Raw genomic sequence first — 27051 nt, 5'->3', positions numbered from 1 at the left:
GCATCAGTCCAGACTGGAGGAATGGGAGGGGTCATGGTAGCCTGAACCAGCTCAGATGGTCATGGCAAGGATAACATTGGATTTTCAGGCAGGGACATACCTTGTACACCGATCCTGAGCAACTTGGCTAACAAAGAGGATTAAAATGTAATAAAGAATTTTTTTTTTTTTTAAGGGAGACAAATAGCCTTTAAGCAGGGACAGGAAATCTTGGCCCTCCAGGTGTTGCTGGATTCCAGTTGCCATCCCCAACAACATCTGGAGGGCCACAGGCTTCCCATCACAGCCAATGAAGAATGGAGGAAGCAGTACAAGCCTTTATAATGTCATAGAGTTGTATTATAAGTACCTCTTTTCGCTTTTTTGCTGCAGTGTACAGAAGTATCTGAGCAGCTGTTGTAGGGGATGCATAATCTTCAAAGACATCTTTCAAGTTTTCAACAACAAAAAGAACAAGAAAAGAAAACCACATCAAGTGTTACTGCACAATCTTTAACAAGAACATTTTGACAAATCATTCTGAAATTGACAGAACAAGGACAACCCAACAAGGCTCTTTTTATTTCTTAAATGAGCAATCACTACTGGAAGTAAACAGCTTTCAGCCAATATCCTACTGTCTCTCCCTCATTTTGTGTTTTTAACAGACACCTCACCACAATCATAGTTTATGGAGGCTTAAACAAACTGTTATTTAGGGATGGAGTGCAATGGACAGGTTAAACAGGGGCATGTCCTACTTTGCCATCTTTTTTGTTTTATCTCCTTTTGTTATATTGCCTAAATACTAACAAAATTACAGGTGCAAACAAACAAAACTTCTCACTGTAGGCTGATCTGAATGTATCTGTTCAAACATTGGGTGCTACTGGGAAATAATACCAGTGATAGTAAGGAAATCATTTAGCTGATGCATAATACATATTTACCATATTTACCAAATTTCATGCGGATGTACTCATAGGGGTCCTCTTGCCAGAGCTCTTCATCCTCATCTTTATAACACATCAGGGAAAAGATCACTTCTTCACACACAGTCTAATAGGAAAAAAGGCAAAGAGAATGTTCAAGAGCAAAATCGCATTATTAATCATTCAAACACAAGTCCTCACCCCAACAAATCATCATCATGAATCCTGCAACAGTACAGTGTGCTGCATACTGGACCCACCAAATCCAGCAGCTAATGCAATGATGTCACTTCACATGCTTTACATTACTAAATGTTATCAGGCGGGGATGGGAGATAGATACACAGAGAAAGAGAGAGAGAGAGAGAGCCCACTCCAAATCCTACAGATGGTGTGGAATAAAATACAGATAAATGAAATAAATATGCTATTGACTGGTTATTTCTGTCCAAGTGACTGCATTCCCATTATAGTAATTGCAATGTTAATTATTGTAATTAATTTTTCAAGCTCCAACATCATATGAAAAGCTCTAGCTCAAATCCTCAGTATTCGGCTCTCGATCCATTCCAGTCCGGCTTCCGCGCTGGTCATGGGACCGAGACGGCTCTGGTCGCCCTAACAGATGATCTCCACAGGCAGCTGGATCGAGGCGGGTCGGGGCTGCTGATTCTTCTAGACCTGTCAGCAGCCTTCGACATGGTCGATCACGAACTCCTGGACCACCGCCTTGCCAACGTGGGGATCCAGGGCACAGTCCTTCAATGGCTGCGCTCGTTTCTCTCTGGTCGGAGACAGAGGGTGGCGCTTGGGAGGGAATTGTCATCGCGCCACTCCTTGGTGTGTGGAGTGCCTCAGGGTGCGATTCTCTCCCCGATGCTTTTTAACATCTTTATGCGCCCCCTCGCCCAGCTTGTCCGGAGTTTTGGGCTGATTGCCATCAGTATGCCGATGACACCCAACTCTATCTGTTGATGGATGGCCATCCTGACTCGGCCCCAGACACACTGACCAGATGTCTGGAAGCTGTGGCTGGATGGTTACGTGGGAGCCGGTTGAAGTTAAATCCTTCGAAGACAGAGGTCCTCTGGCTGGGACGGGGCGATATGGGATTGAGGGGGCAACTCCCATCTCTTGCGGGGGTGCAATTAGTGCCAGCATCGTCCGTTAAGAGTTTGGGTGTAATCTTTGATACCTCCCTCTCTATGGAGGCGCAGATTACAGCTATAACAAAGGCGGCATTTTTTCATCTCCGCCAAGCTAAGCAGTTGGCTCCTTATCTCTCTCACCCTGACCTAGCCACTGTGATCCATGCGACGGTCACCTCCAGACTGGATTATTTTAACTCGCTCTACGTGGGGCTGCCCTTGAGACTGACCCAGAAACTCCAGCGGGTGCAGAATGCCGCGGCGAGACTCCTTATGGGGTCTTCGCTGCGAGATCATATTCATCCGGTACTATACCAGCTGCACTGGCTCCCGGTGGAGTACAGGATCAGGTTTAAGGTGCTGGTTTTAACCTTTAAAGCCCTATACGGCCTAGGACCCTCGTACCTACGGGACTGCCTCTCCTGGTATGCCCCACAGAGAAATTTACGGTCTGCAAATAAAAACAACCTGAAGATCCCAGGCCACAGAGAGGTTAGGCTGGCCTCAACTAGAGCCAGGGCTTTCTCGGCCGCAGCTCCAATCTGGTGGAACGCTCTGTCACAAGAGACTAGGGCCCTGCGGGACCTGACATCTTTCCGCAGGGCCTGCAAGACAGAGCTGTTCCACCAGGCCTTTGGTCAGGGCGCAGCCTGACCCCCTCCTCTGGCAATCTGCACAGAATTTTGCTTAATGGTTGCCATCAATTTGATTTCAATTTGATTTTAATTAATTTTATAATGAATGTTTTTAGAATGTTGGATTATTTTGATTGTTGTTAGCCGCCCTGAGCCCAGCTTCGGCTGGGGAGGGCGGGATATAAATAAATTTTATTATTATTATTATTATTATTATTATTATTATTATTATTATTATTTGTGCAGGGACACCAATCACTATTTTTGTACTGACCTGCATATGTGGTTTCATTTGCTTCCAGGTTATACAGTGATTGACCCCTTGGTTCAGATAGTTTAATGTTTGCTGAAGGACACGTGGTGCAACATACTCTTTCTTCCTATATTGGTCCAAGATTTTTAGGAGCACCTAAAGGAAAAACAACATATATCAGGTTGGATTTGAAAATCTGTCCTTAAAATCAGAACATTGTGATTGTTTCCATTACCACCATCATCCCTGAACATGGTAGCCATGGGAAAGATTTGCTGTAACAACATACAACAGGGACCAGCAACTGGAAGCCCAATGGTCAAATCTGAGGACCAATTGGCCAAAATGGAGGCCAGAGAGGTGCAAGTGGCAGCTACAATAATTTTTTTAAAAATCAGCAGTTCATTTTGGGAAAAGGGTCACCCTGGAAAACTAAGGGCTATAGCTCAGTGATAGAGCAGACTTTTGTGTGAAGAAGGTCCCAAGCTCAACCAGGGCTGGAAGATAACCCTGTCTGAAACCCTGGAGAGCTGCTGCCTGTCAATGAAGGCAGTGGTCTGACTCAGTGTGAAGCAGATTCCTAACAAGTTCCTGACAAGGGGGGGTCTAAATATTAGATTGTATGAGGCTTCTACCTAGAGAGCACTAACCATCTGTGATTATCCTAAAATGGCCCTGCAAACAGTTTCACTATGAGTGCCCTCCCCTCTTTACCCAGGTTCCTGGGGTGCATCTGCTATTCCTTCTGTTCTGCAACAGCAAAGTACTCAAGCAAGGGAATGAATGCCTTAAATTGGGGATGGGAAAACTGTGGCCTTCCAGATGCTGTTGGACTCCATCTTTCATCAGCCCCAGACAGCAAGGCCAATGACTAGAGATAATGGGATTTGCAGTCCAACGTCATCTTAAAGACCACAAGTTCCCCATCCCTGCATTAAAGAAATGATACACAAAGGACAAGCAAAAAATTCCTGCTGTGGAACTATCATACAAATAAAATAAATGGGAGATGTTTACCTGTTGGATTCCCACAGCGTAGGTTTTCAAGAAGAACTCAGAAAATTCAAAATATTCTTTTGTTACATTCCCAGGCCTGCCATACCTTGAAGAAAGAATCCAAAGCAAGTACGCAAACTGAAGGTTAACGTGTACACATGCCACTAAAGTTGATCATGTATAAAAGAGTGCTCAGAATAACCCTGGACACCAAAGGAAGAAGAAAAGCAGGGAAGCAAAATCTAGGACCATTCAAGGCAACAAGGATGCATACCCTCACTGTGACTCCCCTTGGCTAACTACATGCAGGTGTTATACCCCACCTATAGTAAAAGACAGATTTCACATTAAGCAAACTGGTCTTCTCTTAAGAGCTGAAAGAATGATGTGACAAAGATGTAAAGGTATCACCCTACTAAAGAAGGCCTTCATATCTTGTGACTTGCACTTCTTGTGTACAAAGCCAAACACAGTCCACCCACCATGCATTGAGGCTTGCCCGACTTCCTGACACCCAGGCAAGCAGTAAGATGGCTAATGGGGCATGGCTTGATTTTGCACGCTCTAAGGTAAAGGTACCCCTGCCCGTTCAGGCCAGTCTTGCCAGACTCTAGGGTTGTGCGCTCATCTCACTCTAGAGGCCGGGAGCCAGCGCTGTCCGCAGACACTTCCGGGACACGTGGCCAGCGTGACTAAGCGGCAGCTGGCGAGCCAGCACCAGTGCCGCACACGGAAACACCATTTACCTTCCCGCTGGTAAGCGGTCCCTATTTATCTACTTGCACCCGGGAGTGCTTTCGAACTGCTAGGTTGGCAGGCGCTGGGACCGAGAGACGGGAACGCACCCCACCGCGGGGATTCGAACCACCGACCATGCGATCGGCAAGTCGTAGGCGCTGAGGTTTTACCCACAGCGCCACCCGCGTCCCTTTTGCACGCTCTAGATATATTCAAAATAGCTCTAGTTTGTTTTTGGGTTTTTTGTTATGTAATTTATGTTCTCATTTTATACCTTGTGATCTCTGGAGGAAGGGTGATATACAAATTCAACAAATAGTTGCAAGATGAGAAACAGAAAATGAGCAAAAGAAAATATTCAATGGAGACCTTCAGTAAAATTGGTAAAACTTTTTCAAAAGATGTGAACAAAAGTGTGAAAGAACATACAGAGCTTGTTCAGACACAATGCTAAACCTTGGTTTACCGTTACAGGCACAAGTGACTATGACTCTCTCATACACACACCCCTCTGGTGCAGCCATAAGAAGTTTGGAAGTTTCTGCTCCTGTTTTAGATTTGTAAGGATACTTTTTTACATTAAATCAGAGTTTTCCAAACTTTTAGTGTTGGTGACACACTTTTTAGACATGCCTCACTTCACGACACAGTAATTCAGTTTTACTAGCAAACCAGAGGTTAAACTAACCCCTTTCCAGCCCCTGGAGGGGTGCAGGGAGTATTCATGCAACACACAAATGTGTCACGACACAGAGTTTGGAAAGCTCTGCATTAAATATATAGAAAAATGACAGAAGTATAGTGTTGAGAAAAACAGAGTTTAGAAAATCTGCTCTAGTTAGCATTTTACCTTTCAAAAAGGCGAGCAACAATCCGCAAAGCCCATTTCTTACATTTCCACCATACTAGTTCTGGCCTATCATCTTCATCAATCTGCAGAGTCTCCTAATGAAAGGAAATAACTATCAGCCAATGTGTACACAAATTAACATTGAACATTAACAAAACTTATACACACACACACACACCCCACCTAGTACCAAAATTGGCTTTGAAGTGGTTTACATAGTATTAAGACCAGTTAACACAAACATTAAAATATAAAGATTCATAATCAAAAGGGCCCCACTGAACACAGTGATACTTACTTCTGAATAAACATTTAGGATACCACTGTAAAGACTGAAAATTACTTCTTTTGAGACTGTTCTCCGAAACCACCAATACAAAACCCTCAGAATTTGTTACTGAGGCAAATTCCACATGGTTCATACTCTGCAGACTACATTATGCAGGTTGTAGTGTCCACCCCATACCTTTCAATACGTTATTATGAATTATATCCTGCTTATTTTCTATTCATGGTAAAACTCAAGGCAAGATACATAGGATTCGTAAGCATCTGCCATCCTGGCACTGACTAGATTCAGACCTGCTTGGCTTCAGCAAAGCTGCAGCATCAAGTGCCTTCAGACCCTGCCCTGGCATGTCATAGCATGCACAGAACATCAAGCCAAAACTGTGCATCTTTAAAGCTTGTATAATATATTGTGCAAAACTAACTTGCATATGTCAGGAACTCCACAGCTTGAGTCTCAATCCTCATGGACTAAGGGTAGGTTCTGGCTAAGCTACATCACTGTACATACTTAGGTCTTGGAGCAATCTTCAAGCACGGAAGGGAACGGGCAATATCAGCTTCTACAACTGAGTCAACTGAGCAGTACCTTCTGCCTGCTCCACTCCAGCCCAAGCCCCCAAGCTCCAGCAACTGATATCTAGGGCCACTGTGCTGGAACCATGCTTGTTTCCTTCTCCCCATGTCAAGGCAGCCAATGGCCCCAAGCCCAGCCTGGTCAAAAGGAATCTGGCTAAGTTTTCCATGAAAACCTTCAGAGAGGGAGATTCCGCAACCACATTTGGCAGCACACTCCTGTGCTGATCTGCTTTTATAGAACACGACCCACACAGAGATGCATCAACACAGGCAGTGGGTCCCTTGCAAGTTCTGGGTATACATGGGCATTGAAGCCCAACAGGGCCCAGAGACTGTGCAACAGCCAGAGGCACCACTGTAGTTGGGAGGCTGCAACAGTGCTCAGTTTGTAACAGGGTACCATGAGCAAGGCAGCCAATGGTCACATGTTGTGATGATATCACTCGGTGCTTACAGAGGCCAGGGGGCCAGGAGGTTTGTGGGTGGCACCTGAAGTCAGATTTTCATATGTATCTTCTTCCATGTATTTCAGAAACACTGTATTCTTACCAAGGCAGTGGAAAGTGTGAGCAATTGCTCCTGTCCTCCTTTCTGCCTCCTTTTTTAAAACACTGGAACACAACTAGAGGATAAGCCTCTAATAACACTGCAAACGGGGGGGGGGGTGTTAAGTTACTATGCCCCTTAAGCTACACTTCCCCCTTTCCTTTTCCCCAAAGGCGTTAGTGTTGGCCAGTAATATAATCCTTACAGGAGGCACACTTCTGTCGATGATAGTCCGGAAAATCTCCATCCACTGAGTCATAGTTTGGTTATTCACCAGCTGAAGTGGCAGTGCATACTGGAATTAAAGAAAGGAAGAAAAAGATGGAGTGGGGCGGGGTGTCACACACAAAGAGTAAAGGTATTGCTGTGTTTCCAGACTATATTATCCAGAGATTACACCTTTTTTTTATTAAAGAAAACAATTTATTACACTACTGATACAACACCACAACGCAGCTGGATTATTTACTTATTTTTGCTCCAAGAGACAGGGTAGGACTACCTTTCTTAATGCCCTGGGAGTGTATGTTATGTGATGGTCACCTGGTCATGCATGGGCAGCAATGACTTTCAGGGATTTATTTAAGAGGAGTACATCGGAAGTTTCACAGAGGAATACAGAAGAAGCATGGGGGGAAGTGTGGAGGTATTGTGATACACAGAAGTAACAGAAAGGGAATGCAGAAAAGGTGTTCTAAAAAAGGTGCCAGGGCTGCAAATTGCCTCTCCTCATCAGTTTCCCTCCCTGCACAGCAATTAGACTTAGAAAAGAAGGCCCCCATTCATTTGAAGGGAAATCTTAGTTTCTACAATGTCCAGGAAGCCTTCTTAAGTACAGAGAGCTCCCCACTTTACACAGTCAAACTGTTTATGCTTACATAGTTAAGGACTTTCTAAAGAGGACTAAATATGTCCATTCCAGGGGCACTTATAAACACACAGTAAGCCTGCAACTTACACACCTTTAACTTGTGCTCATTCAGCTTTACACACTTGGCAAAAAATTTTCAAAAGAGGAAATTCAGGAAAAAAGACTTTGGCAATTCCAACTGCCATTACTGTACACCCAATGTGTTTTGACTCTACATTATTTTGGCTTTAGGCACAATCCTCAGAACGTAACTAACCCACGTGCAAGTTGCAGGCTTTATAATCTCTCATTAGCATTTTTTCTTTTCTGAAATACTGTGAAGTCCAGGCCTAAGACTGTAATCTTAAACATCCAAGTTTGTAAGTAAGCAAGCTTGAAGTGAATGAAACACTCTGAAGCATGCCTCTTAAGGGAAATGATGCAGAGGGTCCCCCACACCCACCCCAGAACTCTCTATAATCTGATTGCTTTACGTGCAGAGGCTCATACCTGAACAAGTGCATAGAAAATCTTTAAGATCTGTTTCTGAAGGAGCACAGAGTAATGGGAGTTGTCAGGAAGGAGCTGGATTGTCTGCTGCTGAATCCGAGGCAAGAATATCTGCATTGCAGCGATGAGGGGCTCTCTCTCCTCGGCCTTCTTGTATCTGCAGAAGCAGCCAGACCCAGAAACAATTAGGGAGCAAACTTTTACACTTGTCCTAATTCTTCTAATTTTAAGGAAAAGATTCAGTATTGCTTGCCATCCTTCCACCCCTGCCTGACCATTTTTATCCATTTTTCAGCACAGCAAATCAGAGACATTTTGGAGAATATGCTATAACTTACACAGCTGTACAGCATTATTAAGTAATCTGATAATTACTTGAACCTTCGGGTTGACTCACATATTGCACACAGCAATCAAGCTCTATCTACTTTCATCTGGAAAAAAGCATGAGTCTCTCTTCTCATGTTACTCACTCTGCCCTAACCTTGATGAATGCAAGTATTGCTTCCCATTCGCTAGAGCTGCCTTCTCCTGAGCACATGGGTGGACTCCTGTCTTTCTCCCTCCCCACACATACATTCTACTTTGAGAATTGAGAAGCTATTTCTCCAAGGAACCAGTCAAGGCAAAAGGAGGGGTACATGCATGTACTTGGATGTGCTCTCCAAACACTGCCATCTGTATGAGCAAGGCTACTGGGCAAGGGGCTTTCCCAGAAGAAGATCCACTTACTCATAGGTCTTCACGAGTTGGTACAGGCACAGCAGACTTCCAAGCCAGCTCCCACTATTGGGAGACTGCAAGTAATAGCCTATTTTGTCCACGACTGCAGTCCAGTGACCTGGGAAGTCATGCTTGATAATAGTGCGGAGGCACATTGTCAGCTGGGCCCTGAAAGGTTGGGGAAGAAGAAGAGAGTGTCAGGAAGTAACACGTTCTGGTAAACAGAAGCAAATTTGAGCAAATTCTTTAATCATATCAGAAACCCAGAGCAAACTTTCTCCTGTAATAAATGCTATCAGACAATCCTCCGCAAAAGGAGAGTATCAGAAACCTTTCAAAAGACAAAGACAGGATGAGGGGATATATGTGAAATCACATTCAGTGTAACTATGGGCAGTATCCAACCACAAAGTTCCACTAGTGCAAGGCCTTTTAGCTATGGATTGGAACTTCCCTGTACATGCCCTGCGTGCCCAATAAATCTGCTCTGAAGGGTTGGGGGAAACCCAAGAACAGATTTAGGGGTCATACAGGGAGAGGAGAGGGCAGGGCAGTTCCATAAAACACCTAGAAGTCATTGCACTAGAGTAACTGTTAAGTTGAATACTGTGTAATGAAACCATATTACTGGTGTCTTCTCCTTCCTCCTCGAGTTATCAGAGAGCAATGAACTAACAAAATAAACAACATACACACAAATTAATGACTACTAGAAACTAAAGCACACAAGATTTGCAAACTTGCAGACCATCAGTCTCTATGATTAACCCAGGGTCAATCTTGGGTGACCTAGAGGCTATATGCAGTGTGACAGTGAGATGGTATCATCCACTGGGCCACCTGATATCCATGAATAGACCTAATGTCTGCAGAGGGCCCATGTGCATATATCCACACACTCAGACCAAATCGCACAGCCCATTTCTGGATTCTGCGTTGGTATCAATCAGGCCTGCACATGTACACAGGAGGCTGCCTTATATCAAGCCAGGCCATTGGTCCAACTCAGTAGTGTCCACACTGAATGGGAGCGGCTTTCCAGTGCTGCAGGCGGGAGTCTTTCCCAGCCTATCTGGAAACATCAGAGATTCAACCTGGATCCTTCTGCATGCAAAGCATGTGCTCTACCAAGGAAGTACAGCCTTTCCTCATTACACACTCATGTGGAACAGCTGGCAGGCAAGGTGAGAACAGATCTTTCTTTATCATCTAGACTGGGTCAAAAAAGGATTATAAAGAGTTTTCTTTATCTTCATCTGGGAAACAAAACTTCCTTGGTGTGACAAACGGATATAATATTTTAGCTTTAATTGCCCTTTGTTCATTAGCCTGCCTCCCTACAATTCTCATTTAGACCTTAACATGAAATATCCAAACCATCTTCTTTAGAAACAGCTCTCTGGGAAGCCTCCACTTAAGAATGATTACAGAAGTGACTCCAAGTCACTTAGCTTACTTTCCATTACCCTTCCTAACCCATCACCTCCTGGAAAACCACAATTTTCAAAAAGAATTATACAGAGTAAAAACTGGCGTAAAGTAGCATGATCTGCATAATTCATACCTAATGGAAGCATTAGTTCTCCCTGGAACACAATTCAGGGATTTCTGATGCATGTCCCCAAGCCTGACATACCTCACTAAGTCTGGAGAACGAATAATTCCTTCCACAATGTTATCCCGTATCTGTTGCCGATCATTTTCATGAATGTTGAATGGAAATATCACTTCTCCAGGTGGTGGCTCTCGGTCTGGCCAGTACTGCGTCACCATGTTCTTCAAGTAAATAGCAGCTGAAGTGAAAGAAGAAAAACATCCCTAAGTCCTGGTGTCCTAGCACATGGAAGACTGCTGAATAATAATTTTTTAAAACCCCAAGGTCCAAAGGCAGCCCTTATAGAGCCCTTGGGACTCTCCTCACAGGCTCTTTACTGCACCCTCACTTGTTTTGCTGGAACATGTTCTGAACTTTAGGTCTCAGTAGCCAAGGCAAGTAAACCATCAAAGTAAGAAACAGTAGCTGAATTTGGATATGTATGACTATCAAACCAAATTCTAAGCATAACACATAGAAATAATTTCTGCTCACCCGCCTGTCGGACTGGGAATTCCACTTGATCAGAAACTATTATTTGTAGCAGGCTGGGAGCAAAGTTGATGATCTTGTAGGACTGAAATGCATAGAAAGTCAATCAGAAAAGCACCATATATTGTAAAACAAGTTAAACTGTAGTACTCTCCTTCCTTGGAGGGTTTTTTTAGCAGAGGTTGGATAGCCATCTGTCATGTATGATCTAGTTGAGATTTCTGCATTGCAGGGGCTTGGACAAGATTATGCTAGGAGTCCCTTCCAACTATACAATTCTATGATTCTTTATTGCCATGAATAAGGAAAAGATTATTTCCTTCCAAATCAGATGTTCTCCTGCAAAGTTAAGCAGTACCAGTTTGAAGGGCTGAGCATGTGGTGGACACACTCCAAATGAACAGCTGGCTTAGACACAATAGGTTTTGTTCTGCTCTTGAATCCAATTGTGGTTTTGACCATTTTTTTCTTTAATAAAATTGGAAAATAATAATACTATTTCCACCTCCAAACTATAAGCAACAACAAAGCTGCTGCTGCTTCTTGCAACAGCAAAGCTTCTAATAAAACACTATTACCTTCATAAACAGTTGAGAAGTACAAAGTACATTCAAAGTACTACTTTCCTATGTTAATTTTATGCAACATATTTTTAAGGTAATTTTCTGTGCTGACTTTTACATAATTTTTTGTGGATCAGGGAATAAATTAAAATAACTGGAAGAAGGGAAAAAAGGTGTCAGCCTGGCCACAGTCATTCTGATGGAAATTTCCAGTTATCACTGGAAAAGGCATTTTCCGATATCACAAAAAATCAACCCAACCAGAGAACTCAGGAAAATTATTCTGATTGAGCTTCTAATTGAAAAAAGACTGCTGGATATGAAATCACACAACATTAAAAGCCTCTAACAATTTCCAAAGTTCCTTAAATGGTTTCTCTCCTGTCCCTCATATTTTATTTGAACTTTAGCCACTGGGGCAGGAGAGTAGCTGTATACTGTACTGCCCATAACACTCCTGCATTCACCTAACCACACCAACTTCCACACTTGAAATATCTTTTATTTGTAGTAGGTGGTTGGCCTTTGACTTGATATGGCTGACTGGGTTGCCTTCACATCCCCTCTTGGCTCAACCAAGAACCCTTTAGTTTCCCAGACCCTCTATTTTCTGCCAGATTCCACTGCACCAGGTACACTGCAATAGCACAAGCACAAAAGAAATGCAAGACCAGGTACTGATGGATCAGCACCAGTCACTAATGGAGTACATCCTAAGAAGTCTGTAGCTGTTGCATTCTTTTGACGACATTTCACTATACTTAACTCTCCCAAATGGGAACTGCATTAGCATCACTGTGGCATTGATTTACTAAAATCTGCTAGAAGGTTCCGAAGACCTCATTCAGCAGTTGGCAGCTAAATGTGTCAGCATGTCAAGGACAAAAGTAAAACTGTAACCGATCTGATCCTCTTTAAAAATGAATACCTCCTTTGCTGTTCATCCAGGATGAATGCCACAATATATGTTGGATACTTTTTTTAAAAAGAAAGCCTAAATCTGGGTATCAGAAACTAAAGCAAGAGAGAATTATGGATAAAGGGCAGAATTCCATCTGGGTCATTAAGGCTCTCCTTTGGCTTCTTTCAAAACAAGCAGTGAAAATAAGAAGCTGCCTTATATCAGACCATTGGTCCATCCATCTCAATATTGTCTATACTGACTGGCAGCAGCTTTCCAGAGCTTCAGATGAGAGACTTTCCCAATCCTACCTGCAGATGCCAGGGACTGAACCTGAGACCTTCTGTATGCAAAGCAATTGCTCTACCACAGAGCTATGGCCCCATAACATTAAACATAGATGATGCATAAGGATAGAAATAATAATAACTCAGATAGCCCCCCCATTTAGAAACTTGATATTTGAAGCTTCTGAATCATGCAAATGTGTCCTCTCCCTCTGCTGAAATTAGGCTAAAAAGAGGCATTCTGTTGTAGCAACTAGAATAGGGCATGTGTGGGATGCCCACAACTGTTGTCCAGTTTGCAAATGTACCCATCAGGTTGGCGACCCCTGACTTAGAAGCTGTCAGTTGCTGACCGTTCTTTTATGAACGGCCAAAGGTAACATATACTTGAAGGCCAATGAAGGCCAAAGGTAACATATACTTCAAACAACATAATGTAGAAGATCACATTCTGCTCTTCTTCTTTTTAGAAAAAGTATGGAACCAAACAAGAGCTAGGAAATTAAGCTTTCATTGACACCACCCCCATCCGACCATTTTTACCTTCGTTTCCATTGTCAGAATCACAACCAAATGAACATGTTATGTGCAGGAACTGAAAACTTTTAGAGCTAGTTTGGATGTAAAGATGTGCCGGGGGATTGCAGTCTGTATGCCCAGTCAAAGTTGACTTGAGTAATATACTGCTTTGTGCTGATATCTTTTTACATTATGAAAATTACAAAAAAAGCTTTGTACAAATAAAGCTACAAGTTGGCATTCTGACGAGTTCCTGGGTCTTTTTTATCTAAAGTAGATATGTATACAAGCAGCTAAGAATTCTTGGATCACGGGAAGCATGTTGATTCCAAGCTGAAATTCAACAACTTCTGCTCTCTCTCAGGTATCATAGCTTTGATGTTTTTTGACATGACTCTTTTTGAACAATCCAGTTACCACAGAATCTTGCCACTGACTTGTGAATGATTTGGGATCTTCTATCGTAATCTAATACGACTGTCACTCATGTAGTTGCTTAGCAGTAGTTTTGATCATTAACGGACTGTGAACTAACCTTCAATGTACACATATAATGATTCCATAAAGTGAGGCATTTTACTTTGACATGTAAAGCAATCCTATACATGCCTACTCAGAAGGAAGTCCCACTGAGTTCAGTGGGGCTTGCAGCAGAAGTTTACTGCTTGCTGATTTGTAATTAATTTGGCAACCTTTAAAAAAGTTGGAAAAGTTCACAATCTAATTTCAAAGTATCAAAATTCTGGAGGGATAGTGATGAAGAAGTCAACTTGTCAAAAAATAACTATGCTGAAGAATCTTAGGAACTACCATAGGTTGTAGCATGAAGGAATTTCACCACCAAAAAATGGTTAGGATGGTTAAAAAAAGTTGCGAAATTAAAAGCCACAAGTCTAAGACCTGTAGAGTACCTATAATACCAACCAGGGAGCCCAAAATTCCAAAACCGGTTGTCAACCTTCAAAACTTGAGATGTCTGCTTAAAAGCCAAACAAAAGTGAACAGAACTTTCAGTGAGGTTGCCATGTCAGTCTGTTACAGCGCGCACACACACACACTTTTCTCTTAAAACAGCAACGTCTTCTGGCCCCCTGTAGATTGACCTATCTTTAAGGTCCAAACTAGTCTTGTATCTAAGAACTAGCCTAATAGCCATAGGTGACATGTAGGCAAGTGAAAGGATAGCTGAAGACAGATGAAATACAGTATCTTGTCCCTTCTTTTCTTTTTCTTTTCTTTTTCGATGTACTTTTTTCCCCAAGGGAACAAATAATCAGCACCATAGTATTTACAGGTCTCACATCTGGTGTTCTATTGGAAAACCATTTTGGATGCAGCTGGTCACAGAATATGCCCAGCACAGAAATCAAGCGTGTTGCCAGAGGGAAGCCCCCTTGTACAAACCCAGCATAGCAACTTGGGCTGTGTGCGTACACCCCATTCAAAGCACATGCAAAGCACAATGCTTTCCCCTAAAGAATCCTTGGAACTTTTGCTCTCACAGAGCTATAATTCCCAGCACACTTGAAGTACAGTTTACGGGGGAGGATGTGCTTTAAATGTATGGCTTGTACACGGTCATAGTATAGAGCTGCTGTAGCAGGGACAGAGCTCTCCCTCCCTCCTCTGCCAGCCCCCAGCAAGGGAGTAAACGTCTTTTGCAGGCAAGCAAACTCTGTGGGATTATTTACAAGGCCGGTGGTAAGCTTCCCAAGGTTAGAGATCTCTCATTAGATTTGTGTGGGCTCCAGTCCATGAAAACATGCACAGTAGTAAATAAGGAAGTCTGAAAAGTGCCTCTTCCCACTCCCCCAGGCGAACACAGGCTCCTTTCTGGACAGAGTCCTCTGGTGCTGAAAAGACCAAAGGGTGATTCACAGGGAGGAGGGGTCAGCTTTTGTGGCTGAGAGACCACCCGAGGTCCTGGCTGGGTGAAATCTGGGTTCAAATCCCGCACTCAACCCATGAAAGTTGGCTGCGTGATCCCAGAGCCAGCCACCCTCTTTGCTTTCTGGGGGCTGGCAGAGGAGGAAGGGAGAGCTCTGCCCCTGCTGCAGCAGCCCTATACTATGACCGTGTACAAGCCATACATTTAAAGCACATCCTCCCCCCTAAACTGTACTTTAAGTGTGCTGGGAATTATAGCTGTGTGAGAGCTAAAGTTCCAAGGATTCTTTGCCTAAACCACCTCACAGGATGGCTGTGAGGCAGCAGCGCCAGCTTGGGTGCCTGGGGCCATGGGTGCCGCGCATCGTGCATGGCCCTGGCGCCGGGATTTGTGGGTGCCCGGCCCCTTCATGGGAAATGTTGTGGGTGCTTGGGCCCCCAGGGATCCGGCACCTATACCGTGAGGGATAAAACACGGGAAGAACGCACGTCGGGAGGAGGAGGAGGCGGGACAGGAATGTAGGCGAATAGCCGTGTAAATCCGTTAAGGAAACCGTTAGGCTGTTTTCGGGTGGGGAGGTGAGCGCTGCGCGCCTGAGGTGCAGTGACAGGATTCTCCTCGGAGATGGAAAGAGCGCGCCCACCATGGCGAGGCAAGAGGGGGAGGCGAGGAGGGAGGCCGCCCCCTGAGGGGGAAACAAAGCCCCGTCTTCCGCCGAGGCCTGGCGGGAGGGGAAGCAGCTGATCCCGAAGTGCCTCCGCCGCGATGCCCTGGGCGGGTCGGGGGCGGCGAAGGGCGCCGGAGGCTGCGCTCTCACCTGGTTCAGCTCGCTCTCGGCCGCGAGGCGCAGCTTAGGGTCGATAGTGCCCTTGAGCGCCTGGATGATCCGGTTGGGATCCATGTCTCTCCGATGGCGGCGGGCGGGTGGGTGGGGGGAGAAGCACAGGCGCCTCAGAGAGAAGGGCCGCCGCCGCCGCACACAATCCCCAGCTCGCCTCTCCCCCTTCGCCACACGGGAGCCATTCACCGGTTTACGACAGCGCGGCTGTCGCGAAGGAGAAGATGCTTTGCGCCCCGGGCGCTTTCCTTCTCGTCTCTCCGCCTCCCCGACTCTCTCGCGGTGCCCGAATGGCAGGCGCCATGTTGTTGTACGGAAACGAAACACACATTGCCGAGCCGAGAAAGAGAGAGGGGGCGGTCTAGAGCAGCCGCTCCCGCCCTCCCCCGGCTGTGGACTTTTTAAAGATGGGGGCGGCCATGGTTTGTTACGGAGAGCATCCGCTGTAGTTGGAGCAAACGGGGGCTTCTCTCCTTCCTTTCCCTTGTTGGCTTCCAGCTGGTATGGGAAAGCAGGGAGGCCGATGCTACGAGGACCTGTTGCTGGGACTTCGCTGGAGGATCCATTGGCCCGGCAGGTTGTGGCGCTTCGGCTCTCCGAAAGTGTCTCACCTGCTGGACAGGGGAGTGGCGCGCAGCCCTCCAGCTGCTTTGGGCAGCGATTCCCTCAGTCCCAGGCTAAAATCGGCAGAGGCCCTTCCTTATTTTTGGGTACTAGCTAGAGGGAGCAAGCTGGTCCTCACAGGTTGAACTTGACGTGGGTTTTAAAGGGGTGTGACAAGAGACCACATGCGCAAAGTGGATGCTCAAAAAGGCGAAGGCTCTTACGTGAGTGCTTAGGGATTCCTCCCAGCCTTTCGCCTTTCTGCCGCCCCGCTGGGGTTTGGGCAATGCCCGCCCAGCCACCCTCCCAAAAATAAAAGCTGCAACTTGCAGCTTCTAATATGTCATATCCCATTCTATGATCTTCAGTTGCGAGCAACTTTGAGGGGAAAACCGCCCTGAGATCTCCGGGTATAGGGCGGTATATAAATTCAAATAATAATAATAATAATAATAATAATAAAGGGAAGCTTACAAATACTGAGGGTGGGGGAGGTAATCAGTCCATGTTATCTTACAAAGTAATATAGGTGCATTAGGTTCATAGTAAAAAAAAGTTATAAGTAGCACCTTAATTTGTTGGTTTCCAAGGTGGCACAAGCCTGCTTTTTACCCAGAATATTTCTTTTTTGCTACAGACTGTGGGGGGAAACGTGATGCTACTGCTTGTTTAGTCTGACCCGCCAAACATTTAAGGTGGTGTGTACACAGCCACACCCATTGTTGTCATCCCCCGCCAAAAAAAATCCTGGGAACTGTAATTTCCCCCTCACATAGTTACAGGATTCTTTGTGATAAAAATGTACTTCAAAAGATATTGTGTGTATGCCGAGTACTAGAACATTGGTCCAAAAGAAGTCCACCTAGAAATCTTGTACTCATCACTACAATATTGACACACAATTAGATAAAATTTATGCTGGCAAGAGAAGCACTCTCCTTGTTGTATGTATGAATAAGGGGCATATACACTTTGAGCGGTTCGAATCCCCGCGGTGGGGTGCGCTCCCGCTGCTCGGTCCCAGCGCCTGCCAACCTAGCAGTTCGAAAGCACCCCCGGGTGCAAGTAGATAAATAGGGACCGCTTACCAGCGGGAAGGTAAACGGCGTTCCGTGTGCTGCGCTGGCTCGCCAGATGCAGCTTTGTCACGCTGGCCATGTGACCCGGAAGTGTCTTCGGACAGCGCTGGCCCCCGGCCTCTTGAGTGAGATGGGCGCACAACCCCAGAGTCTGTCAAGACTGGCCCCTACGGGCAGGGGTACCTTTACCTTTACACTTTGAGTGGCAGGTAAGGATTTCTTAACTATATGTGAAGCAGTCTCCAGCAGCTTTGGTGACAGTGTAAGCATAACATAGTCCATTTCAGATCCAGGAGTTCACATAGTGCTGTATGTGTGAGCCAGTTAATCATAGAATTGTAGAGTTGGAATCTCAAGGGACATCTAGTATTCCAATCCCTTGCAATGCAGGAATCTCAACAATGAAAGTGTAGCAGAGGATATGAATATTGCGTATAGTGTTTGATCTTCAACACAGCAACTACTAAAAAAAGGCAAATGCACACTAGCTTTTAAAAAAAAATATTATTAGAGATAGATAATTTATTACGGTCGGAGACCAGCTTATAAAACACACTTGGGGGAATGGTCCCAGAAGGAAAACAAACAATTAAAACAATGTACAAAAAATTTACAAGAGTTTATTTCGTCTGATAAAGTTAGAAAGAGGGGAGTGGTGATATACGCAAAGGAAAAATTGCTACCGAAATTTATTTTTAAAGATGAACAAGGAAGATATTTGGCAATTGAAATTCAACTGCAAGGAGAGAAATTTTTGATTGTAGGGGTGTATGCACCGAACGAGGGGAAATCTGAATTCTTTAAGAAGTTGCATGAGATTCTGCTGGACTATATGGACTATAACATTATTCTGATGGGAGACATGAATGGAGTAGTATCTACAAATATGGACAAGGCACAAAAACAGGTAGTCACCAAAGATGGTAGACTACCAAAAACTTTCTTTGAACTAACTGACAATATGGACTTGAATGATATTTGGAGAACTAAGAACCCCCTGGGGAGAGAGGGAACTTTTTTCTCTGAAGCCAAGATGACATGGACTAGAATTGACCAAATTTGGATTACTAGAGGAATGGCACCAAAGATAAAGAAAGTGGAAATCTGCCCCAAAACTTGCTCAGACCACAATGCTGTAAAGATGGAGATGAACCAAATAACAACCGGCTCCTTTAGATGGAGGATGAATGACACCCTTTTTAGAGATGAAGAAGTATATAAAAAGGCCCAAAAAACTTTGAAAGATTATTTTGAAATAAATATGGCTACCAATGTTGAAAAAAGAGTAATCTGGGATGCAAGTAAAGCTGTGATGAGAGGGTTCTTGATACAACAGAACGCACTAAAGAAGAGAAGTCGAAACGAGAAAAAAGCAAAATTTTGGAGAAAATAAAAGAAGGGGAGAAAAAACTGAGAGTAAAGCCAAAGTCACAGGAGATCTTGAGAGAAATAAAACTCTACCAAGTACAGTATATGGAACTGATGAATCAGGAAATAGAATGGAAAATTAAACAAATGAGACAGAAGACATTCGAATCAGCGAATAAATGTGGGAAACTACTGGCTTGGCAATTGAAAAAAAGACAAAAATTAAATACCATCACAAATTTGGATGTAGAAGGAAAAGAGGTACATAATCTAATTGAAATTAGAAATTGCTTCCAGAAGTATTTTAAACAATTGTATGCACAAGGGCCACAGAATGAAATGGACATTGACCGTTTCTTGAAAACAAATGGATTACAAAAAATCTCACAAGAAAATAAGCTAATGTTGAATGGTAAAATATCTGACCAGGAGATAGAAGGGGCCATTCAAAACATGCAATTGGGCAAGTCTCCAGGACCGGATGGGCTGACTTCCAGATATTATAGATCTTTGAAGGAGTGGTTACTACAACCTCTGAAGGAAGTCTGCAATGAAATTTTGGAAGGGGAAAAGGCACCAGAAACGTGGAAAGAGGCCTATATTACACTTATACCGAAAACAGAGACTGAAAAGACTCAACTTAAGAACTACCGTCCCATATCCTTATTAAATGTGGATTACAAAATTTTTGCTGATATTTTGGCTAAGAGACTGAAAAAAGTACTGATTGAAGAGATTCATAAGGACCAAGCGGGCTTTCTACCGGGAAGACATCTATCTGATAACCTGAGGAATATAATTGACATTTTGGAAAAGCTAGAAGTGAATATAAACACTAAAGCAGTTTTGATATTTGTGGACGCGGAGAAAGCTTTTGACAATATTTCTTGGAGTTTTATGAAAAAGAACTTACAGGGTATGGGGGTAGACCAGGGTTTTGAAAATGGTATAGGTGCAATATATTCTGAACAAAAGGCTAAATTAATTGTAAATAATGTGGTCACGGAACAATTTAAGATAGAAAAAGGGACACGACAGGGGTGCCCAATTTCCCCATTGCTTTTTATATCAGTCCTGGAGGTCCTGCTGAATATGATTAGAAGGGACCGGTTGGTTAAAGGTATACAGGTCGGAGCCAAACAGTATAAATTGAGAGCATTTGCAGATGACCTAGTTTTGACGTTACAGGAGCCAGAATCTAGTACTAAAAGAGTATTAGAACTAATTCAAGAGTTTGGTCAGGTGGCAGGATTCAAATTGAACAAGTTAAAAACTAAGGTTTTAGAGAAAAACATTGACGGAAAGAGAAGTTTCAGAATGAAACAGGTTTGACTGTGGTTAAGAAAGTGAAATACCTGGGGATTAACATGACAGCTAAAAATGGGAATTTGTTTAAAGATAACTATGAAAAATGCTGGACGGAAGTGAAAAAAGATTTAGAAATTTGGTCAAACTTGAAGCTTTCCTTGTTGGGTCGAATTGCAGTTATAAAAATGAATGTATTGCCTAGAATGTTGTTTTTGTTTCAAACATTGCAAATTGTGGACAAGATGGACTGTTTCAAGAAGTGGCAGAAAGATATTTCTAGATTTGTCTGGCAGGGCAAGAAGCCTAGAATAAAATTTAAGATATTAACTGATGCAAAGGAAAGGGGCGGATTTGCCCTGCCAGACTTTAAACTTTATTATGAATCAGCAGCTTTTTGCTGGCTGAAAGACTGGCTGCTTCTTGAGAACACAGACATTTTGGATTTAGAAGGTTTTAACAATGTTTTTGGGTGGCATGCATATCTGTGGTATGACAAGGTTAAAGTACATAAAGCATTTAAAAATCATATTGTCAGGAAAGCATTGTTTAATGTTTGGAATAGATATAAGGATTTATTGGAGAACAAAACCCCAAGGTGGTTGTCACCAATGGAAGCAAAAGCTCAGAAAAAGCTCAATATGGAGGCCAAATGGCCGAAATATTGGGAAATCTTGGAACAGGAAGGAGACAGATTGAAATTGCAGAGTTTTGAGAAACTAAAAGACAAAGTGTGAGATTGGCTTCATTATTATCAGATAATGGAGGCTTACAATATAGATAAGAAAGTCGGCTTCCAGGTGGAAAAATCTAAATTGGAAAAAGAACTGTTCGAATCCAAGACTAAGATTTTGTCAAAAATGTATAACTTGCTGCTGAAATGGAATACTCAGGATGAGACGGTTAAATCCGCTATGATTAAATGGGCACAAGATGTGGGACATAACATTATGTTTGCTGACTGGGAACAGTTGTGGTCCACCGGTATGAAATTTACGGCATGTAATGCCTTAAGAGAAAATATTATGAAAATGATATATAGGTGGTACATTACTCCAGTCAAGCTTGCAAAGATTTACCATTTGCCCGATAAGAAATGCTGGAAATGTAAAGAAAATGAAGGTACATTCTTTCACCTTTGGTGGACGTGCCCGAAGATTAAGGCTTTCTGGGAAATGATCTATAATGAACTGAAAAAGGTATTTAAATATACCTTCCTGAAGAAACCAGAGGCATGGTTGGCCAATTGGTGTCAAAGAAGGATAGAACTTTCTTTATGTATGCTACAACAGCTGCAAGAATACTTATCGCAAAGTACTGGAAGGTGCAAGATTTACCCACTCTGGAAGAATGGCAGATGAAGATGATCGACTGTATGGGATTGGCAGAAATGACTGGCAGGATCCGAGACCAGGGAGAAGAGTCGGCGGAAGAAGATTGGAAGAAATTCAAGGACTATTTACAGAAATATTGCAAAATTAATGAGTGTTGAATGATGTTGGATAGAAATTAAGGGGTTTAAAGCTGTAATGTGATATGGGGGGAAAAAATAGGGTATGGAAATAGGTTAAATTTATGGATAAGGATTTGCTGAATTAACAATCTGAACTGGAATACAAGAAGGGGAGGTATGAGGAAGTCAGTGAAATATGTTATTGAAAAACAGGTATTGTGAACCTTATGTGTTTTTAAACTTTTTTGCTTTCTTCTTTTTGATTTTTTTTTATTGTATTAAATTTGAAAACTTTAATAAATATCTATTAAAAAACAAAAAAAACAAAAAATTTATAAATGCGCCCAGACACTGAGGTCCAGCTCCGAGGGCCTTATGGGGGTTCCCTCAGTGCGAGAAGTGAGGTTACAGAGAACCAGGCAGAGGGCCTTCTAGGTAGTGGCACCCACCCTGTGGAACGCCCTCCCATCAAATGTCAAGGAAACAAACAACTATCTGACTTTTAGAAGACATCTGAAGGCAGCCCTGTATAGGGAAGTTTTTTATGTCTAATGCTTTACAATTTTTTATGTGCTGCCTTGGCTTGTTTGATTCCTTGTTTATTTGTAGGTGTAGGGTGTGTCACTTCACAACTTCCCCTTGCTCCATGACTACCATTTTTTTGAATGCAGTTTTGAATGCACTATAGAATTGTGTTCTGTAGTGAATACTGCATTTAACACCCTTTTCACATAATGGCATCAGAAGCCAGCAAAAAACATGGTGAAACAAAAGTTTTCAGCATGCACCAGAATTACACCACTGTTTGAATCATGCCTTTTTCTATGGGGAGGCCGTTCCATGGAGTGGGTGCCACTGCAAAAAAGGCCCTCTTCCTAGTTAATGCTAAATTATTTCAGGTAACCTGATCATTATAAAAAATCTTTCACATGTGTACTGGTCATCCCCATCACAAAACGTGGGATATGTGTAAAGATAAGGACCCATCCCTTATCTCTTTTTGCTGTATTCAGTAGTGCCTCATATGCAAGGAAATGTGAAATCTGGGGCTTTACATTATAGAAAAACTAGAATGAGCATAAGAGGCATAATAAGAACAGAATGCTAACTATAAGGAATTCCACCCTGACCCAATGAAGGCGTTCAGTGGGGTAGGAAGGGGGGACATAGAAAAAAGAGTTACAAAAGAGTGCACAAAGGAAGGAAATGTTAGAATTTACCATCAGGTGAGAATGTTACTTGCCCCAAAATGGAAAGTAGTAGTCCCAGCAAAGGAAGAATGGATACAAAAACTTACGGAATATGCAAAAATGGCGAAACTTACTGGAAGAATAAGAAATCAAGGTAACAAACTTTTTATAAAAGAATGGAAATGGTTTATTGAATATTTACAGATAAATTGTTAACAGATAAAAACACTGGCAGGATTACTGCAGCTACACAAGAGTATATATTAAAAGAAGATAAATAAATGTGTAAGTTTGGATATGCAGAAGATATTAAAAATAAATTTAAGGAACCACAGAGAAGGGGAAGGAAGTCAAGTTTTAAAATGTCAAAATGATTGTAAAATCAGTGAAATGCATATACCTGAAAAGTATAAATAAAATTTAAAAACTGGGGGTGAAACTTACCATCAATGTGCATTCTCTTTGGGAGAATGGAGTGAATCTGAGTGTGGGTTGCTGTAAGCAAAGCTGTGCAAATGAGTTTCAGATGCACTGCCTGTTTGTTGGCTTTGCATAGCTCCAAAATGTCTACCCTCCTCAGCTGTGCTTTGGGCAATGGGTGATAGGCATTACAGTCCACCACCTGTAAGGCCACAGGGTCCCTCTCCCTGACTTAGGGAGAGGGAGCTCATTAGCTGTCAAGTAAACAGCAACACTCCCAGAACAACTTGGGAGCTGTGGTCCCCCTTTTTGCAGCTGAGACTGCCCAGGTGTTTTCCCCCTCCAAGTTGTCCCTGTACAAGGAAGCTCTCTTAAATCAGAAGTGCTGTTGTGAGGATAAATTTGCAGTAATTGTACAGGTTGAAAGCAGATTCTCTCCACCTCCCTTTGGGAAAGTAAGAGAGGGAAGTAGCAAACTGCCCCGTCTGAAGCTGAAGATCAAATAAACACACATGGTCACTGTAGAAGACTTACAGTGGGAGAGCAAGCAGGAGTGGAACCTGAAATGTATTTGCACAATCCTGCCTATGGAGAGTGGAAATAGCTCAATTCAGGCTGTGCCTCCACATGATAAACAGGTTAAGAAACCATATCCAAAAAATCTGCAGCTAATGTGGCATGGCAGTGCAACGCACACATACTTCAAGACAAATGTGCAGATATAAGTCTAAAATCGATTTCATTTTACACCCTGGGACAATAAAATTGCTTATGGCCCCATTAATCCTTGATAAAGGTAAAGGTAAAGGACCCCTGACAGTTAAGTCCAGTCGTCTGGGCTTTACTGGCTGAGGGAGCTGACGTTTGTCTGCAGACAGTTTTTCTGGGTCATGTGGCCAGCATGACTAAGCCGCTTCTGGCGAAACCAGAGCAGTGCACAGAAGCGCAGTTTACCTTCCTGCCGGAGCGGTACCTATTTATCTACTTGCACTTTGATGTGCTTTCGAAATGCTAGGTTGGCAGGTGCTGGGACCGAGCAACGGGAGCTCACCCCATCGCGGGGATTTGAACCACCAACCTTCCAATTGGCAAGTCCTAGGCTCAATGGTTTAGATCACAGTGCCACCCGCGTCTCTTGATACCCACCCACAAAGAAGACTGAAGTACAAGGTTCCATATGCTTACTCGCAAACTATCCAAGCAGAGCTCCAGCTGCACTAAAGCTTCCATCCCATTGGCCAGTTTTAATATTCCATTCTGACATCTGAAAAACCTTTCAGTTTATACAAAGCAATCCTTCAATTCACTTTTTACTTTAGTTACATATCCAATTCTATGTACTTTGAATGTAGAACAGGCATCCCCAACCTGCAGCCCTGCAGATGTTTTGGTCTACAACTCCCATGATCCCTAGCTAACAGGACCAGTAGTCAGGGATGATGGGAATTGTAGTCCAAAACATCTGGAGGGCAGAAGGTTGGGGATGCCTGATGTGGAACCTTGCAAGGTGGGTTTTTATTAGCAGTCTAGTCCAATGTGCAGCTTAAGGGCTACATACCAAGACCTTTTCTGAGAGTCCTCAGCAACATTTGATGCTCCCCTCACCTGCAGCCCTCGCATACCCTTCCCAAAGCTTAATTAGTGCTTTCCCAGCTTTAGGAAGGAGGTGGAGGGGTCTAGAACCCTGCCAGAGCCTTGCACCTCCTTCCCAAAGCCAAGTAGCTGTGATGTGTGTCCCATATTTTGGCATTGCTTCCTTGTGCGCACACACAAGGCAGTGTGTGGCTTGTGGGCTCCATACTGAAGTACTCTTGTGGCCCACTTGGTATGGAAAGTTGAGCTGCCCTGATCTAGAATGTACCCGAAGGTATTAGCAATGTAATCTGCCTAATTTGCATACTGCTTCAAGAAATGTGGTTGAAAAATAGTCTAAACAACAAATACTATTTGAATAGTTTGAACACTTCCCCTCTCTTGCCCAATATTAGGGCAAGAAGCTTAACCACATGTGTGTGACGCTTACTTCAGATAGTTTGAACTCAAGAGAAGTTAAGAGTTCATCACCTGAAACAGCTGATAGGAAACAATTAGTTTTAGGATGCATTAAAAGCTATAGCAACTTTGGTGATTGATGAAAACATTAAGGGTGTTTTAAGGCTCAGCTTAGCTCTTTGTACCAATATTCACATATGCAGCATTGGAAAGCTTGCAAAATTTAAGCCTTATAGATGAAAACCTTGCCTTTTATGCTATGAAATGAGTGGCTGGGACAATCGCCAGTATACAGCCATACAATCAGCTCCAGAAAAATGAATGTAGGGCATCCTACACCAAAAGTCTTAAAAGGGCAGGACTTTGTTTTAAGTGAGCAAAGGAAGACACTACCATAAGTGTCACTTAATTAAACCTATGCATGAGCTAGTTTTTGTGTTAGTGAGAAGCTGAACACGGATACAACAGAGCACTTCTGAAGACTGCTTCATGGGCGGCAGAATTAGCAGGTAAAGGTTTTATCCTTTAAGATGCAAGTCAGGTTCTACGCGCCGCCCCCCCCCACATGTGCACACCGTGAGCAGCTATACTAGCATATCCAGCTCTTGCTGTTGAAAACAGTATTCTTACTAACGTGTCAGATGCAACTAAGTGCTAACAGCTGCTCTTAATTTTAACAAATGTTTCAGCAAAGGACTTAAGACAACTACCCCGTACTACAGAGGCCCATACATCCATGTGTACAAAAACTAGTCAATGTAGACATTGACCTGAGGAACTTTCAATTAGTTAAATAGCAGCAAGAAAAAACGAGAACTGGTTTAGAGTGTTCCCCCAGATATAGAAGGACTTCTTTCCAAGTAGCAGCACTGGTAGGTATCAAGGAGACAGCATTATCAGTAGGACAAGGAACTGCCAGAAAACAATTAGGACTAGTAAAATATCACTTGAAATATTTTTGGGATTACATTTACTATTACATTTCCCAGTAGATGTGGAGTGTTCTCTCTCTCTCTCTCTCTCTCTCTCTCTCTCACACACACACACACACACACACACACACACTGCAAGAAAGAATGACAATAACTTTGAAGCTTACCCATGTGTTACATTCACATCAGCACAAGCTGACTACACCTGTATAAACTCTATAAAGTAATGGGGAAAGGTAACTTTGAAAGTCATCTCCCAACTTCTTGCTTTGGATTGTATCCAACCAATTTCTACTTAGAACTGACCCTTTTAAATTAATGGACCCAATTCAGTCAAGGGCATTCATTTCAGTGGGTCTATTCCAAGTCTTAGATTGCATATTTTTATAAGGGAAAGTAAGAACATATGAAGCTGCCTTATACCGAGTTGGACTCTTGACTGGTCATCTAGTTTTATAAGTCTACTTTGACAAGCAGCAGTCGCATCCTTTTAGGTGGGAGTTATGAGGACTGAGTCTGGGATCTCCTGCATGCAACGCATATGCTCTACCATAGAATGTGGCCCCTTATAAAGATCATGTGCACCCAGCAGTACAGACA

The 27051-nt window shown here is 43.1% G+C and overlaps 1 protein-coding gene across 5 annotated transcripts in view; it reads right to left on the bottom strand.

The window, feature by feature from the left end:
* The window catches only part of IPO8 (importin 8), a 37340-nt gene extending 20918 nt beyond the window's left edge, over positions 1 to 16422 (bottom strand). The window contains exons 1-11 of one of the 5 annotated variants that reach the window (XM_053405161.1): positions 16089 to 16422; positions 11117 to 11198; positions 10664 to 10820; positions 9037 to 9195; positions 8305 to 8461; positions 7150 to 7239; positions 5532 to 5626; positions 3965 to 4049; positions 2969 to 3103; positions 930 to 1038; positions 350 to 426 (exon numbers count right to left, since the gene is read on the bottom strand). In XM_053405161.1, coding sequence (XP_053261136.1) covers positions 350 to 426; positions 930 to 1038; positions 2969 to 3103; positions 3965 to 4049; positions 5532 to 5626; positions 7150 to 7239; positions 8305 to 8461; positions 9037 to 9195; positions 10664 to 10820; positions 11117 to 11198; positions 16089 to 16172 — 1230 coding nt within the window. In that variant the 5' untranslated portion in view covers positions 16173 to 16422. The remainder of the gene's footprint in view (positions 1 to 349; positions 427 to 929; positions 1039 to 2968; positions 3104 to 3964; positions 4050 to 5531; positions 5627 to 7149; positions 7240 to 8304; positions 8462 to 9036; positions 9196 to 10663; positions 10821 to 11116; positions 11199 to 16088) is intronic. The other 4 variants (XM_053405160.1, XM_053405163.1, XM_053405162.1 and 1 more) reach the window with 4 other exon arrangements.
* Positions 16423 to 27051: the final 10629 nt, after the last annotated feature.

The sequence above is a fragment of the Podarcis raffonei genome, chromosome 10, assembly GCF_027172205.1.
Source record: "Podarcis raffonei isolate rPodRaf1 chromosome 10, rPodRaf1.pri, whole genome shotgun sequence".
Lineage (NCBI taxonomy): Eukaryota > Metazoa > Chordata > Lepidosauria > Squamata > Lacertidae > Podarcis > Podarcis raffonei.
Note: the sequence above shows the minus strand (reverse complement) of the source record. Positions and strands in the feature narration are given on the sequence as shown.